We start from the raw sequence: 17011 nt of genomic DNA, 5'->3' as shown, positions 1-17011 counted from the left end.
GACGGTACCCGGTCGGAAAAATGGCCATGGGAAGGGCACGAGTCGCTATTCGGCTTGTCCTGGAATACCACGATTTGGTCACGAATGCTCGGCAGTTAGAATAGGTCCCTAGCAACCTGTGCTTGTCGTTAAAGGCAACTAAATGTATCGGAGTAGTCTCTGTGGCCTGTTACCCCGAAGGAATTGACCTTTGCTCATTCGTCCGACCCCGATATTATCTCATCACTACCTACAAGTATGAGATTCTGGGGGTCTATTCTGACGCGGAATCCCTTGAAGATCCGGGTAGAATAGGTCTTCAGAAAGCCATGCTTGTCGTAAGAGGCGACTAACGGGATCGGGCTCGCTGACTTGGTTGATGCATGTCATCGTATCCCAATTGCTTGCTCGATGCTCATGATGTCAAGCACTGGATTGTCTGGTCCAGACTCGATTATGTACAGACCGCCTTCATGTAGGTGGAATATTGTCGAATGCCACGTTAAACAACAAATAATGTGCAAATCCAGTAACTGACAGCGGTCTGTAAATAACCAACCCTGCACCAGACAAGCCAGTGATTGATATTATGAACAACGATCAACGCAATCAACCAAATCACAATCTGGTCACCTAATCCAATTGGTCGCCTCTTACAACAAGCAAAGGCTGCTAAGGACCTACGTTCTCCGGAATATCCACAGGCGAGGATATTATATACATATAGAATTTTAAACCTGAATCAGGAAAATATGCACTGCAAATTATGCCTTCACCCACCACTGCCCAATCCCGTGATATCGCAGGAATATTGGCCGCCCGTGCCCCTGATGTAGACACTAGCATCATATTTTAGTTGTACATTCCACTGTTTAGATACCATTGTAGATATATGGAAAATAAACAAACGTCGAGAAATGCAAAATGTCGAAATTACGGTGTTCGACACAAGAGTGACAGATGCAGTACACCTGATAACACGAAGTTGGATACCGAGAACTGTCTGCTATCACGAAGCTACTACCAACACCGGAATCTAAGTAGTTAACCTGATGTCCTTGCCATCGATTAGGTATACGTAAGACGCTGAATTGTAAATAATGTCCTGGGTTGTGAACGGTTCATATCGTGATGATCCTACAGTTCTGTGGCCTTTAATGCACAGCGCGTGGTAAGAAATGGGGTTATTACGACGCATTCCATGAATTAGCATGACGCAGAAAATATGATACTTGTTTTCTGAATGTGTTGGCTGTAATCCCACACACGAAAGTCGGCTATCGTCCCTCACAACAGATGCCGTTGTATTACCTGGGATTTCACATTCAGTTGGTGTTAATATCGAGCCATGGATCTCATAACCTACAAATGAGTCTCCACTGTTTCCCGTTTGACCTTTAAAAGGATAAGATTGGCAAACAAATGAGATTTGGATCTGCCCAAGAAATGGGACTTCAACATGTCGATGCCATGTCAATACTAATCTAGGGTCTTGATTTGAATTGCAGTCACTGTGTCTTTTTCGCGAGGTCGTTCCGGTGCATATATGTTCCAGAATCATCCAATACGGTTGCTGTTTCGAGGCTATTCTGAATACCTGACTATTTCGATAGGTCATATCAAACCCAGGGCTAGTTATGCACATTGTTGATTATCATCTAGAATTAGCTCGAGGGAAATAGTTTCAATGATATGTTTTATGAAGCTCAGAAGTAACCAGTTAGAAAACATATGGAGAAGCACGCGTATGTTGGGATCGGTACAGCACAGAAGCAAGCACATTTTCGTCGTGAAGATGAAACCATCTATATTAACAAGTCTGTAGAAAACGTCATTGGTTCTGGACATGATCAATGGTTACAGGCCTAGGCCGCCGTCGCATGGCAGGAGTGATCCATTCATACAATTGTCACCACTATTTTGCCTTGCAATGGAATCTGTTTCGGCGGATAATCGTTCTCTGGCAAAGGCGTTGTATTCCACATTCCGAAGCGCGGACGTCGGAAAAGACAGTACAGACAGACCCTTCAAATATTGTCCGTTGGAACAAGGCCCTCTCTCAAGCCAGTGCTTATGTGTCGCTGATGATACATCGCAATTAATACATGTTTTTTTTATAGTGCAACATGAAAAACATTTTACGCGTAAAATGGTATTTTACTCTGAAGTTGCCTTATATATGATACCATTAGTGAATAATTTGTCCACCAACATGGCTGGGCTTCTCGTCGCGCATGTGACGTAGTTTTCTTGACTTGATGTATAATGATAGTAGAAATACAGCGACACCATTAATAACGTGGCCAGTGTATTAAGTCTTATTAGGCTGACCTGTTGGTTAGGTGGTCCCCTAACACGTTGAACATATTGCTGAAAGTGACGTACGTGTGAGTTCATGTTGTCATGATTTGCATTAAATGAAAATTAAGGAATGATCACTATTTCATTGTTGATATGAAATTAACAGACAAGAATGAAATTAAATCATGTTTACCCCCTATATTCGACGAAGATATTCGTTTCTAATCTGCTCAGTTTCCCCGTTGCCCATCAGACAGATGTGGACTGGGGGTTTTTTTAACTGAGAGAAGCTCGGGTGTTTAAGAAAACCCGTCTCAATTAGGTGTGCAGAGATATGTCCCTAATGTGTGTCAGGAGCCGCTGATAAAGGGTTCAAATCCCACACGATTATAAACTGTTGTCGGCTAGAGCTAGACATATGAGTCTCAATAACATCTTCACTCTGGGCAGCTTTGGGCGTTCCCCCAACTTTAAGCTGACACGCCATGTTATGTTACAGCGTACACCAATCTTACTCAACTGATTACAGACCGACAAAAACACAATCATACAACAGTTGACCCGTGAAGATTCCGGGTTAGAATAGGTCTTCAGCAACCCATGCTTGCCGTAAAAGGCGACTATGCTTGACGTAAGAGGCGACTAACGGGATCGGGTGGTCAGGCTCGCTGACTTGGTTGATGCATGTTCTCGATCCCAATTGCATGGATCGATGCTCATGATATTAATCACTGGATTCTCTGGTCCAGACTCGATTATTTACAGACCGCCGTCATGTAGCTGGAATATTGTTGAGTGCGGCGTAAAACAACAAACAAACAAACAAACCTGCATGAGGATATTACAATATTTATCTCTCAAAGAAAAAAATATCACAATTCCTTATTTTCAACACTTTATTAATGCATGTATATTTTATGAATACATTCCAAATAATCAGTTTTCAATAGGTTTCTAAAAGCGGCCGTGAAGTCGTGTACCTTGATTAGCTACTCAAATATCGACGCTTTACAGTGGTGTAGGCCTAAAAAAATAAAACACGGAATTGATCTCACATTACTACAGTTGTTTAATTTGCAGTTAACATTAAGACATCCTGAAATAGGTCTGTCTATCTAATATCTGCCAATGTCAGCCATAAGTTTGAATCTGCCAAATCTAAATCAGTGAGTGAGTGAGTGAGTATGGTTTTACGCCGCTTTTAGCAAAATATTCCAGCAATATCACGGCGGGGGACACCAGAAATGGGCTTCACACATTGTACCCATGTCGGGAATCGAACCCGGGTCTTCGGCGTGACGAGCAAACGCTTTAACCACTAGGCTACCCGACCGCCCCTCTAAATCAAGATTAACATATTCTTAAATAAGGAGCAATATCATAGATATTTCAACATGTAGAAGTGATCTGTAAAGTTGATAACTGAACGGGTCGGGATAAGATTGTGAAAACCCACGCAACAAGGTTGTTTTAGATAATTATGTTTTGTGGGTTGCAAGGTCCAGTATAACAAAAGAAACATGAGTTATCTCCCCTTTGCTGGTTAGATACAGAATAAAATTGGACAGGTTACATGGGTAGGGATGTTTGTATTTTAGGTTGCTGGGTAGAGCTAAGGAGATAAAATCACCATAAGATAGATAATACGTAATGGTACACATTTCACCTTGTCAGTCTAACTGTTAGTATGTTGGAAACAAAGAATAAATCGATCAGAACACAGCAGGCTACTTAGCTTGTGAGGAGCGGTTATCAAACGGGATTGAATGTGTCAATAGTGGCGTTATCGGGAGGTAATAAATAGCAGGTAATTAACGACGTTTATATCAAATTGTGATAGATTGTAAATTGAATCGCAAAGACCCTTGAGCTAACGTTCTCCCTGATGCAAATCCCGTTTGTATTGTGAAAATGATTCGGAGCACTAGCAAGAACGCTCATAATATTAATCACTGGGTTGTCTGACCAAGATAAGATTGTTTACAGGTGTTCTGATACAGGTATTACTGGGTGCCACTTGAGATAAGATTTGTTTGTTGTTTGTCCTCGGCAATGGGCCATCTATATCTCGGCGGCCTGTAAATATTGAGCGAGTGATTATGGTTTTACGCCGCTTTTTGCAATATTACAACAAGATCACGGCGGGGGACATTAGAAATGGGCTTCACTCATTGTACCCCTGTCGGGAATCGAACCCAGGTCTTCGGCGTGACGAGCGAACGCTTTAACCAATAGGCTACCAGACCGACCCTCCTGTAAATAATCGAAAATCCAGTGATTGATATCATGAACAACGATCAACGCCGTCCGGATACGATCAGAAGTCATGAATTCCTGGTAGTACCATTGTGGATTCGCGATAGTACCAGTGCAGATACCTGGTAGAACCGGTGCGGATTCCCGATAGTACCATTGTGGATTCCCGATAGTACCAGTGCAGATTCCTGGTAGTACCAGTGCGGATACCTGATTGTACCATTGTGGATTCCCGAAAGTACCAGTGCGGATTCCTGGTAGTACCAGTGTGGATTCCCGGTAGTACCAGTGCGGATTCCCGGTAGTACCAGTGCGGATTCCTGGTAGTACCAGTGCGGATTCCCGATAGTACCAGTGCGGATTCCCGATAGTACCATTGTGGATTCCGGGTGCTACCAGTGCGAATTCCTGGTACTACCGGGTGCGGATTCCTTGTTGTACCAGTGCGGATTCCTGGTAATATCAGTGCGAATTCCTGACTAACCGGTGCGGACAATATCAGTGCGGATTTCAGGTTTTACCATTGCGGATTTCTTGATAACCATGCAATACCAACTCTCCACCCCAGCCTATGTGGCTATATGGTATGCGACTAATCCTTACGTGTCGCCTCCGTGGTCTAGTGGTAGAGCGTCCGTCCGGACTAGTACAAGCAGACATACAAATACACTCACGTACATGCACGTCGCTATATAAGTGCAATAATCTTGGATGCGGCGTTAAACCCCACCTCACCTCACCTCACCTCACCTGAACGATCACTGATCATCATTGACATAGTGTGACGTTTTCACCCTAGCCTTTAAGCAGAGATTTGAAGAGGTGAGATTAGTTTCCATGTATCACGCAGTGGCTGTAATTAGCATAGACAATGCGACCCTTGCAGTACATTGTATGTGTCTTCTCCACGCTGACCATATCCACAGTATAGGGAGGCCAGCTCATACAGAGTAGAACCCCGTTAATCCGGAATCGTATATATTCAGCAAAAGCCCTTTATTGTGGCCTCCGTTATTCCGGACACTCGACTTTCCGGGGGACTGTTCGGAAACATATCTGCATAATATACTACTGATGTATTACTTCTTGACCATATTTTATGTTGGTTGGTTTGTTGTTTAACGCTGCGCCCGGCAATTCAAGCTATTTGACGGCGGTAAGTTATCGACTCTGGACCAGACAATCAAAATGTAATTCTTTAATTCCTAAATTTGCTCATCCGGACAATTTCACTTTGAATTGTACTTTCCGTGTTAACGAGTTCTCACTATATATGGGGGCGGTCGGGTAGTCTAGTGGTTAAAGCGTTCGCTCGTCACGCCGAAGACCCGGGTTCGATTCCCGACGTGGGTACAAAGTGTGAAGCCCATTTCTGGTGTCCCCCGCCGTGATATTGCTGGAATACTGCTAAAAGCGGCGTAAAACCAAACTCACTCACTCACTCACTATATATGTATAATTTTGTTTACCCCTGGTGTGTGAACACAGAAATATGTTACTCAACATGGAGCACAAGGAGCTTGGCGGGATTAATGGATCACTGTATATGGACATTGCAATGTAGCCGTACGATAATCCGGATCAATATTGTTAACCCGGACGATTACATTGTAAATGGTACCGACGGGATTAATTGAGTTTCACTGTATATGAAACGGGTATTTCTTCTATTTTCTTTGGCCATCCTTACATAGTACTGCATCAAAGAGCTGTCACAAACCTCACGTGGCATTCTCATCGTTGACAGGGGTGACGTGTGTTGTGGCAAGTTATTGACGGTAAAGTATGGTCAAAGGCTATTAAAACCCTTTCAACGTAAATACATGGAGCGAGTTGTTACGTTGAGTGTCGTGATGCTCTCTGCGCTCCTCGCAAATGGAAGTCCTGTCTAGGTGATAACTAGCCATTGACGGTGATTTAGCTACTTGAGTGATCCCCCTTAGGAGACTGGGGAGATTGTAATGTGGTCGACGAGGGGCTCTCGAAAAATGCTTTTTTCATTCTCCATGACAACTGAGATAGGAGGCTTGGCTCCAATTGCCAACGGAATTAGGTAAATCAGGCGTTATCAGCTGAGGAAGTAGGCTTTGGGCATTCGTGCAGTGATTGCACACATTTTCTGTACTTTGTGCTTACAGTTGGTTCTCAATCTGTACTGAGAAATTTATTTATTTATCATTGATATCACAAGATTCAGCGTCAAACAACTGTTGTTTTTTGTTTTACATATGGTGTCTCTCAGTGTTTGTTTGTTTGTTTGGTGTTAAACGCCGCACTCAGCAATATTCCAGCTATATGACAGCGATCTGTAAATAATCAAGTCTGGACCAGGCAATCCAGTGATTGATGTCATGAGTATCGATCCACGCAATTGGGATACGATGACATGCATCAACTAAGTCAGCGAGTCTGACCACCCGATCCTGTTAGTCGCCTCTTACGACAAGCATAGTCGCCTCTGACGGCAAGCATGGGTTGCTGAAGACCTCTTGTACCCCGGATCTTAACGGGTCTCTCTCCATGTCATACTCCTTTATAATATATGCAGATTGACCTGACCTGTCTCTTTTAAATGTTCCCGATTTCACACTTCCTGCGATTGACCGACGTGCATGTGTTTTTTTCCTCCACAGTGAAGGAAATTAAAAAATAGGATTGCGTATTTTATCAAAGATTAGCAATGATACTTCTTCCAATTTTTGTGTTAACATCGTAGATACGGGCAACGGATTTGTGTAATACTTTAAATAACTGCTTTATCAGATTTTCTGTCGGTTCTTCATCTCCGAAGTGCATATTCGGTCATCAAGGGACGTAGTTCCTGCTATATCTCTCTTTCTAAATCCGAATAAATACGTCGCTCCCAAGCCCGCTTCAGAAAGTTTCACGTGTATGTTTGAACAGTTATATCTATGTCGTACATTACGATTGTACGGTGCCCCATAGGGGACATGGAGTCTGTTTTTCAATATTTTGATATTTCACTTACTTATTAACATAACTTGTCATACAAATATGTGATAAATCGTGTTTTAAAACAACCGAAAACATGGAAAATGTACTTTCAAGTAGCTATTGAATCGCTAAAATGTGAAGCGAAAATGTCAAAAACTAAAATGAAAATGTCAAAAACAAAAACGAAAAGGTCAAAAGATAAAAAATGAAAATGTCAAAAACAAAACGAAAATGTCAAAAGCAAAAGCGAAAATGACAAAAACTAAAATGAAAACACAGAAAAGTATTTCCACCGCGTTGATAATATTTCAACCGCGGAGAAAACTATCTACACCGCGGTGGAAATACTTTCTGAATTTTCATTTTCGCTTCATTTTTAGCGATTCATTATGTACATGATTTATCACATATTTATGACAAATCGTGTTAATTTGCAAAAGGTTACGATAACAGTAAGTGAAATATCAAAATATTGAAAAACAGACTCCATGTCCGTTATGGGGCACCGTACTATTGTCTGATAATTTTCATTAAGAGGAATATTATAAATAATTGCATATCAAGTTCCAGTGTCATTGACTATGGGGAGTATCCAGTGAGCATAGATCGTGTGGAGGGTAGGTGGAAACGTGTATGGGTGATACATTGATGACTCCCATTTCGTCTGTCACCTGGCTGATTTAGTGTACAATCGTACCCAAGGGCAACCCCGATGCTCACGCTATCACTCAATGGTCGCCTGCGCGACTTAAATCAGACGTTATAAAGGACTGAAATGTCGACGTATATCGCCAGGTTGAGCAAGGCATAGTCTTCGTCTTCACTTCTCTGTTCATATGGCGTAATTCGTAATACATGTACGCTATTACTTTCTACAATGGGTTCACCCTTTCCATCGGCTTAATTTATTTATTTTTATTTTTTTCTTGGCTCTGCTGTTGTACTTTATAGATAAGTTGTAAGCTGGCAGTGGTCGCTGGTGATGACGTCTTGCAAGTCAACCCCTTGCAAGTATTTGCCGTCCGCTTCATTTTGTCGTGTTGAGTGGAGGAAGGGAGGTAACTCGCACCTGCCTGTCTTCTGGTTGTCACACACTTGAGTTACTCCGTCCTGTTTTCAGTGCGAAAGAAACTTTTCACAAAGTATAGTAAAGGTTTACTGCATGTGGTTTGATGTCATATTTCTATCTGATATACTCACATAATCCGTTTTAGTGTTTTCAGTTAGGAAGAGTTCACTTTGGTACAGGGGTGCTTACATAACATCTACGTAATCACAGCTTGCTGCGTTGGGTTACACTGGAGTGTGTGTGTGTGTGTGTGTGTGTGTGTGTGTGTGTGTGTGTGTGTGTGTGTGTGAATCTCTTCCTTTATTTAACTGGAAGTGAACTTTGAATAACCATTCTAGATCGAAAACATGAACCATTGGGGGATTCGCGGTGCCGGAATATTACTGTGATGATTGTACTGGTTTTTGTTTACGAATGGGTGAGTGCTTGTTATTTAAAGCCGCACAGCAATATTCCAGTAATATCATTTGGTCGGTTGGTTGGTTTGTTGTTTAACGCCGCACTCAGCAATATTCCAGCTATATGACAGCGGTCTGTAAATAATCGAGTAATATGCCGGCGGTCTATAAAGAACGCCAAGCATGGGTTACTGAAGACCAATTCTGACCCTGATCTGCATTTGTTATTTTTTCCGATCTGCCATCCTTATTCAAAGTTGAATTCCATTTAAAAAGGATTCATATTTGAAAGTATGCGACCAAGAAGGAAGCAGTATTTCAAACGATGCACATATGAGGGTATACGGTAACTACAGCTCTTATGGCTGAACGTACATATTTCTTTCTTGACCGTGTTCTGTGTCCATGCGCGTGATACATAAATAAACACTGTTGCTACCACTCCGGAAACAGATGCAATTAAAATAAATTCGGGTGAATTCTTGATTTATTCTACATCCGACTTCCAACTGAAAACACCTGGCTCCGGTGTTAGCGTGGAACACATAATTAACATAAAAGCCAAGATGACGTAATTGAATCCCCGAGTCTTTTAATAGTTGTTGCTAAGCAATAATCACCAGGGAAACAAAATTACCCACACCTGCAGTTCTACCTGTGAAAGCATGTGAAAACCTCGTTTATTCGTCACGTGTTTAGAGAAGACAAGAGGGAGGCGGAAACTGTAGTCACACTTTAAGATAAAATGGAAGATATCCGAACGCCGGAGTTTGTGAAGAAAAAGTTGGTACAAAGGCTCCGTCTTAAAAGGGACGTGTTTCCCACTCCCAGCTCACTCTTGGTTTTAAGTAGCCAAGATGGAGCACTCGTTATCCTGGCTTCAAGTGCAAGGAATGTTGTGGCGGGCAGCGATTTGTAAGTGCACGTACGTTCCAGTACCGTGATGCAGTTTGGTGCAGAAGTGATGCAGATATTATAATTAGAATAATCATTTACTCTGAAAGGACGAATACAATGTTCACACTCTAACAATGGAGACTTTGTGAAGACCATGTCGATATGCGTCTTGACTATGCACATTCCATGTAGACATAAAGATGACCTCTTCAGATAAAGCCAGATGCTCGTATCTAGAAGTTCATCCGCGTCCTCCCCTTCTCATGTTTACGCACTCTCATCATGTTGATGTTTAGAAGTAAGCTTGTGACATGTTTTCAACAAAAAGTAACAATAAGCTGACTTTTATTTTGCTAATTGTTTTCCGATATATCAATATTTCTAAATAGTATCCGTTCGATCACCGGCCGCGCCGTACCAAAAGACGTTAAAAGGCTGTACTTGTTTTACCCTGCCTGGCGCTCGGCATTAAGGGGCTAAAAGAAGGACTGGTCGGCTCGGGGTCAGTATATTGTGACTGAGTGGGGTATTCATGTTACAACTGCGGCACTGTATCTCAGTGGGCTAGCACTGTAAAATCGGCATTAGTCTGGACAGGTACAAACAGTCACATACACACACTTGTTCATGCACATCGCTATATTAGTGGACGCGACGTTAAACCTCACCTCACCTCACCTCACCTCACCTCACCTCACCTCTGTAAATATGAATATCACCGGGTTGAGAAATACGTTGAAGGATTAAGTGATTTTTTAACATCGTTAAATGAAAATAATTTACCAACATTACTAATAAGAATCCAGCGACAGGATTGATTGGATTATTCATAAAACTTTGATAAGTCTAGAAATAAGTAGAGCTGGGTCGTATGATAAAGGCTCCCGCCCACACCCCAAAGCAGCGTTAAGCTCAACACAATCACCCACTAATTTATACTACTCAAAAGAAATCAAGGAAAACCCCTTTTTCATATGCCTATAGTTAATCTGGCATGGCGACTTTGTTAGTCTGTCTTACAGACCCTGATGCAAATATATCAAATACAGCCCATGCAAGTCTATAATGTTTGGCAAGTCTAGATCACTGCAGTATCGAAGAGAGTCACTGGGCTCCTTTAACTATATTTTTATTAAGATAACTGAACAACTGTTTTTTTCTGTACGATATGTTCATTTCAGATACTAGATTTTAGTCTACGACTTTGTATATGGCTATAGTTAACAGATTGACGACAGCCATTTCTAAAATTCAGGTGTTCTTTAATGTATTTTCGGCAGTATAGTTACTGACCATTTCTTTTGACCTCTTGTGTAAAGGTCGGGTGTGACCTGTGCTGAACTGATGAACGGAGACTTGATAACGTATCAAGTCCAATGTGCGTATCATATCTGGAGCGCCGCACTTTGCGGTGATCTGACAGCGGATCCCGTGTAAATATCTCCTCACGCGCTGCTCTGCGTACATTTCACGCTGGGTTATACATGAACAGGTAGTGTTGGTACTCATCTTAATGTTATGTGTTTAAATATTCGGATCATCAAGAAGGGTGTCTGATTGCATTGTGTAACTATATTCATTTCGTTACGAAATGCATCAAACGCGATTTGATCAGCTGGGCATTGTTCGATAAACGAGTTCAAACTTGGAGAAATGACCAACGATGAAATTCTTCCGTTTTAGTCTGGTGGCACTGGTGCTATTTGTTTCCGATGCTATGCTGTTTTAGTTACGATACTGGTCTCCATACAACAGTGTTCATTTTGTTTTAAGGGCGATATTGTATAAAGGTCGGGTGTGACCTGTGCTGAACTGATGATAGGGAGACTTGATAACGTATCAAGTCCAATGTGCGTATCATATCTGGAGCGCCGCACTTTGCGGTGATCTGACAGCGGATCCCGTGTAAATATCTCCTCACGCGCTGCTCTGCGTACATTTCACGCTGGGTTATACATGAACAGGTAGTGTTGGTACTCATCTTAATGTTATGTGTTTAAATATTCGGATCATCAAGAAGGGTGTCTGATTGCATTGTGTAACTATATTCATTTCGTTACGAAATGCATCAAACGCGATTTGATCAGCTGGGCATTGTTCGATAAACGAGTTCAAACTTGGAGAAATGACCAACGATGAAATTCTTCCGTTTTAGTCTGGTGGCACTGGTGCTATTTGTTTCCGATGCTATGCTGTTTTAGTTACGATACTGGTCTCCATACAACAGTGTTCATTTTGTTTTAAGGGCGATATTAGGTAAATTGGTAGTTCTAGCTATAGCAGTTCGTGTCACGCGGTATGTCGATTTGCACGCCAGAAACCTATGGTCGTGGGTTCGAATCCTGGTTCGCCCCGATTACGTTTCTAGGTTTGTCAGCACCATACTTTGCTCGTGGGTTTTACTTCGGGCTTTCCTCCCACATTAAGCTGACTCGCCGTGATATAACTGGATTACTGTTCAAAGCGGCGTTAAACCCAACTCACTCACGCTCTCAGTGTCATGTGAGTATTCAAATGCAAAATGTGTGATTGTGTATAATCAATATTAGTATTGGGTCGTGCTCGTACTATCAACCACTGATTTGCTGTTCCAAGACTTGATGGGGCGGTCGGGTAGCCTAGTGGTTAAAGCGTTCGCTCGTCACGCCGATGACACGGGTTCGATACCCGACATGGGTACAATGTGTGAAGCCCATTTCTGGTGTCCCCCGCCGTGATATTGCCAGAATATTGCTAAAAGCGGCGTAAAACAATACTCACTCCAAGACTTGATTATTTACAACAGGCCGCCCTGATATTGCTGGCATATTGCCGACTATGGCATAAAACAACATGATCATTCGATAAACGTTCAACAGTTGGTATGCCGTGTTCAGTGATGAGGATATCATATTACAGACTGCCGCTCACTCAATCCCTCATTCACTTTGGCATGTCCAAATATTTTGCTTTCAGTAACCCAAACTGACTGTATATTTAAAAGCACGCACGCATACATTTTTTGTCAGAAATTTACAACTGACGCATGTTGCTAGCAATCGTATACATACCGTGTCAGCGTGGAACATGAGATTATTTTGCTCGCTGCTGTTGTTTTCAATCAAGGTCATATGACGTACTGATATGGTCAAGTGTATATTTTTTCCTGATGGGGAAACAGCGTATGTGTTGAATAGTGGTTCAAAACCAACTGAGTTAGCTTATCTTCATAAAATAATTTGATAACAGTATAAATAAATATCATAAATAAAATCTACAAACCCTTTCTGTGATCATTCGAAATCTATACTAAATATAGTCGATTGTACGGCTCTGAATGTGTGGAAAGTATGTGTTTATGAATCACTGTTATTCAAAGGATAATGGAATTATGGAAGTTTTCCGTACGTTTAGGCAGTAGTTTTCAGGTACAGGTAAATGTGTGTTCATCAATACTTATTGGCCTTCTGTGTTAACGTTTTCCGTAGGGGCGATTAGGCACCGGGTTCGTTTGGTGGTAAAGCATTGTCTCGTTAGGACAACGAAGTGGGTTTGATTCCCAACGTGGGCAAAATATACGAAGTTCGTGTTGGTGTTGGAATAGTCCAGTCGTATAAAATGCATTCATTGTGTTTCAGGCACAGCCTTGCCAATGTGGACATTGGTTCCCGTCTCCTCCCCCGGGGTGCGCGGAGGGGGTCGACTATCCCGGGGCTGGGGGTAGGGTCACCGTCCGACGCTTCCAACAGACAGCAACTTCTCGAAAGGTAAATCTTGTTTCGTGTTCAGAATGAATGAATGAATGAATGAATGAATGACATATCCTCACAGCTGTTTACAGTACCCCCCACCACACACCCCACCCTACCCCCATCACCACCCCCAAGCCATGTCCCGGGCTCTTACAGATGTGTCTATTCATTGCCTAGTCTGTCTTACAGACCCTGATACAAATATATATCAAATACAGCCCATGCAAGTCTATAATGTTTGGCAAGTCTGAAAATGAAGAGTCACTGGGCTCCTTTTTATTATATTTTTATTAAGATAACTGAACAACTGTTTTTATGTACGATATGTTCATTTCAGAGACTAGATTTTAGTCTAATTCATTGCCCTACACGACCCCTACCCCAGCCCCCCCACACACGACACTCCCCTAACCCATCTCCATAACACAGACGTATTAGTGACATAAGTTGCGGTTACACAACCAACCAGGTCCATTTCCGCTTGCGTTACACCACTGTTGCTAGTGCCGATGTCCAACCTCACATGTGGCTAACTAGTCATTAAGCAGCTAAGGATATGTTTACAACGCCTTCCTTGTGTGTCACGGATTCGTCAGCCAGTGACACCACCCACCCCTCCTGGGACTCATTAAGATTAGACGCGAAGGAAAGTATCTACGCAACGCGATGTGAAAAGGAGGGCTTGCATTTAATTTAAGTTAAGGATTTCAACATAACATTTATATCCCTCGTTGTGTCATAGGCAATTGTTACCCGGACATATTTGTATCAACTCCACGTGAGCCAAGCTGATTGGCTTGTAACGATGACAAGCATTTATAATAACGTGTATCGACGGTTGTTTGTGTAGCGTATTTTGCCGCAGCGTGTATTCTGAAAGAAGAAAAACATCTCTCACATCGCGCACTCAATGACGGAGCGACGCAGCGTGGCTTGTTTTCTGTTATTGACACTGTGCGCTACCAGGTTGTGATTGAATGGCTTGTGAATCTTGTCCAAGCCTATAAATGACGTCGAGTCAATCACTGGATCAATTTGCTTTCGAGACAGTGTTTCAGTGGATGTACACGATATCAGAACACGGAAATTCTGTCATCGGCACGAGGCATACGTGTTTCAGCTGTTACGAACGTGATTTAACGTTATCTATATTTAATTCAAATTGGGTTATCTCATTTCACCGTAACTGCCAGGAAAAAAGGTGACATAGAAAACTGACGAGATAAGAAAGGATTTCGAATAATGATGAAACGGTGCGAAGTGTGGATGTAACGTTCTGGAGATCGGTTTTATTAACACGGAATTCAAGGTTGTTTACAAGTCAGTGACAAAGGGAGTTGTGAAGGAGCGTCGTGGTTCTACGCATTGACAGGAAGGAAATTAACATGCTTCTTAAACGAATGTCTCGCTTGAAATGGATTATGATAGGGCAGAGAAAACGAGATCAATTAATTCAGAACAGGTATGTATATTTGAAATAATATTCATAAAAAAACGATTTTATTTTTCATAGTGTTTGTATGAAAACACACTGGTATGGAAAACAATAATGTTTTCGTCATTTTGGTTTCTTATAAATTCATTGGTCTCTATTATATTGTGTGTGAGTGAGAATGGTTTTACGCCGTTTTAGCAATATGCTAGCAATCTCACGGTGGTGGGTTACCAAGGAGTCAAACCCGGGATTTCAGGACATCTGCACGTTTGATCGCCACCGCTGCAATTTAAAAACTGATTTCTATCTGGCAAATAAATGGTATTTCGTTTATTACAGCATCCAGGCCGCCATTATTCAACTCTTCCAAAGAAAGAAGCTGAAAGAAAACGAACTGGGCACATTGCAAGAGAATGTCAGGTACGTGTCGTGTGATGGTGAACTCAAGCGCGGATACAGGATTTTAGGGAAAGGAGGGATCTACAGCTTTTTGACATAGGATACTTTTTTCTTTTTTTAAATTTTTAAGGAAATAATTCGGGAATCGCTTTTTAGATAAGAATTCGTATTATTCTTCCAAAGGAGGGTGTGCGCCCTACACCACCCCTCGTACGTTGACTGTAAATTCAGGCTACCCCGCTATCACAATATTGTTCGTTGTTAGGATACTCTGCGAAAAGATTCAATAACCTTTAATCTCCACCAAATGCCGACAATTCTCATAAAAAGACAATAATAAATTTCATAGGTTTGCCAGCCACAAGCTGGTAAACATGTTTCCTCCGAATACTAGTAATCGATTTATTGGTGCCAATCCTGCTAATATATTGATCTTGCTCATAATCAATATTATTCGCTTAAAATCGAAAAAATAATGTGGAAACTAGCTTGAAGACGGTATGACCCTGACCCTAGTTGATGATGTTGTGCACGTAGCCACACACAGTGATGTTTTGACACACGAGAACGGCCCCAGGCGAGGCGTTGTTGTGGAGGTAAGAGTACATGTACGTCTTTGTAAGTTAATGTATTGACTTCGTGTGGCTTGTCACTGAGAGCGACAGGGAGCGGAGCAGGGAGTGAAGCGGGAGAAATCAATTATAAAACATAACCTACTTTCAGTTCACGGAGTAAACATATTCCAGAATCGATACTATTTCAATGTATCTTTCAGGTACCTCGCCGGCACAGAAGCAGGGCCGCTTATTTTAGATTATTACAAGGTGAGATATTATTAGACTACCCGTTACCGAGTGAGCTTATACCCCTAAAGCATGACTATATACACTCCACCATACTTTAACAAAATACACACCCACGTGGCTTCAAGCATACTATTATCCCAAAGGCTTGAAAAGTGTTCACATTTCTATACGCGTATGAGGTGGGTGTACAGTGTATTGACAACGCGGAATTCCGGATGTATGACGTGTGGGTTTTCCCCACTGAATACCCTGTTAATGCTGGGATTACCCAAATCTCCGGAAGGCTTGAGGAAATCTTAATTCCACCATTCAATGAGCAAGGCTCTACTAAAGAATGTCATTGAGATGTGATACAGTCTGTATTTACCTCTGTTAATAAACCGATCCTCTGTTGTGCAGTTAGTCAGAATATAGCTCCCGTTAGAAAACAATCTTAATTCCGTTGTTGACATATCCTAGTTTGTACACAACATACAGTGTGCGTTGTTGTTGTTTGTGACGCATGTCTATATATAGCATGTCACAAACACAATAAAACATACATGGATATTCATTTCACCAGGGTTAAGGAAATTCAGTTACATGATGCACACATTTATAATGTTTAGGCCTGATCAATAATAATCTTTTGTGTTGTGTTCGTATCTTCTTGGTCAATAGCCAAAGGTTGGTTGGTTGGTTTGGTGTTTAACGCCGCACTCAGCAATATCCCAGCTCTATGTCGGCGGTCTGTAAATAATCGAGTCCGGACCAGACAATCCAACGATTGACATCATGAGCATCGA

General features: G+C 41.9%; 1 protein-coding gene across 3 annotated transcripts in view; it reads left to right on the top strand.

Moving 5' to 3' along the window:
* LOC139473784 (proline-rich protein 5-like) overlaps positions 1 to 17011 on the top strand; it is a 66461-nt gene that overhangs the window by 42048 nt on the left and 7402 nt on the right. For 2 of the 3 annotated variants that reach the window (XM_071256540.1, XM_071256541.1), the window contains exons 2-4: positions 13473 to 13601; positions 15361 to 15441; positions 16196 to 16244. In XM_071256540.1, the coding sequence (XP_071112641.1) occupies positions 13473 to 13601; positions 15361 to 15441; positions 16196 to 16244 (259 nt within the window). Of the gene's footprint in view, positions 1 to 13472; positions 13602 to 14050; positions 15049 to 15360; positions 15442 to 16195; positions 16245 to 17011 lie in introns of those variants that run through there. The other variant, XM_071256542.1, reaches the window with a different exon arrangement.

The sequence above is a fragment of the Haliotis cracherodii genome, unplaced genomic scaffold, assembly GCF_022045235.1.
Source record: "Haliotis cracherodii isolate W230 unplaced genomic scaffold, xgHalCrac1.p SCAF_3, whole genome shotgun sequence".
Lineage (NCBI taxonomy): Eukaryota > Metazoa > Mollusca > Gastropoda > Lepetellida > Haliotidae > Haliotis > Haliotis cracherodii.
Note: the sequence above shows the minus strand (reverse complement) of the source record. Positions and strands in the feature narration are given on the sequence as shown.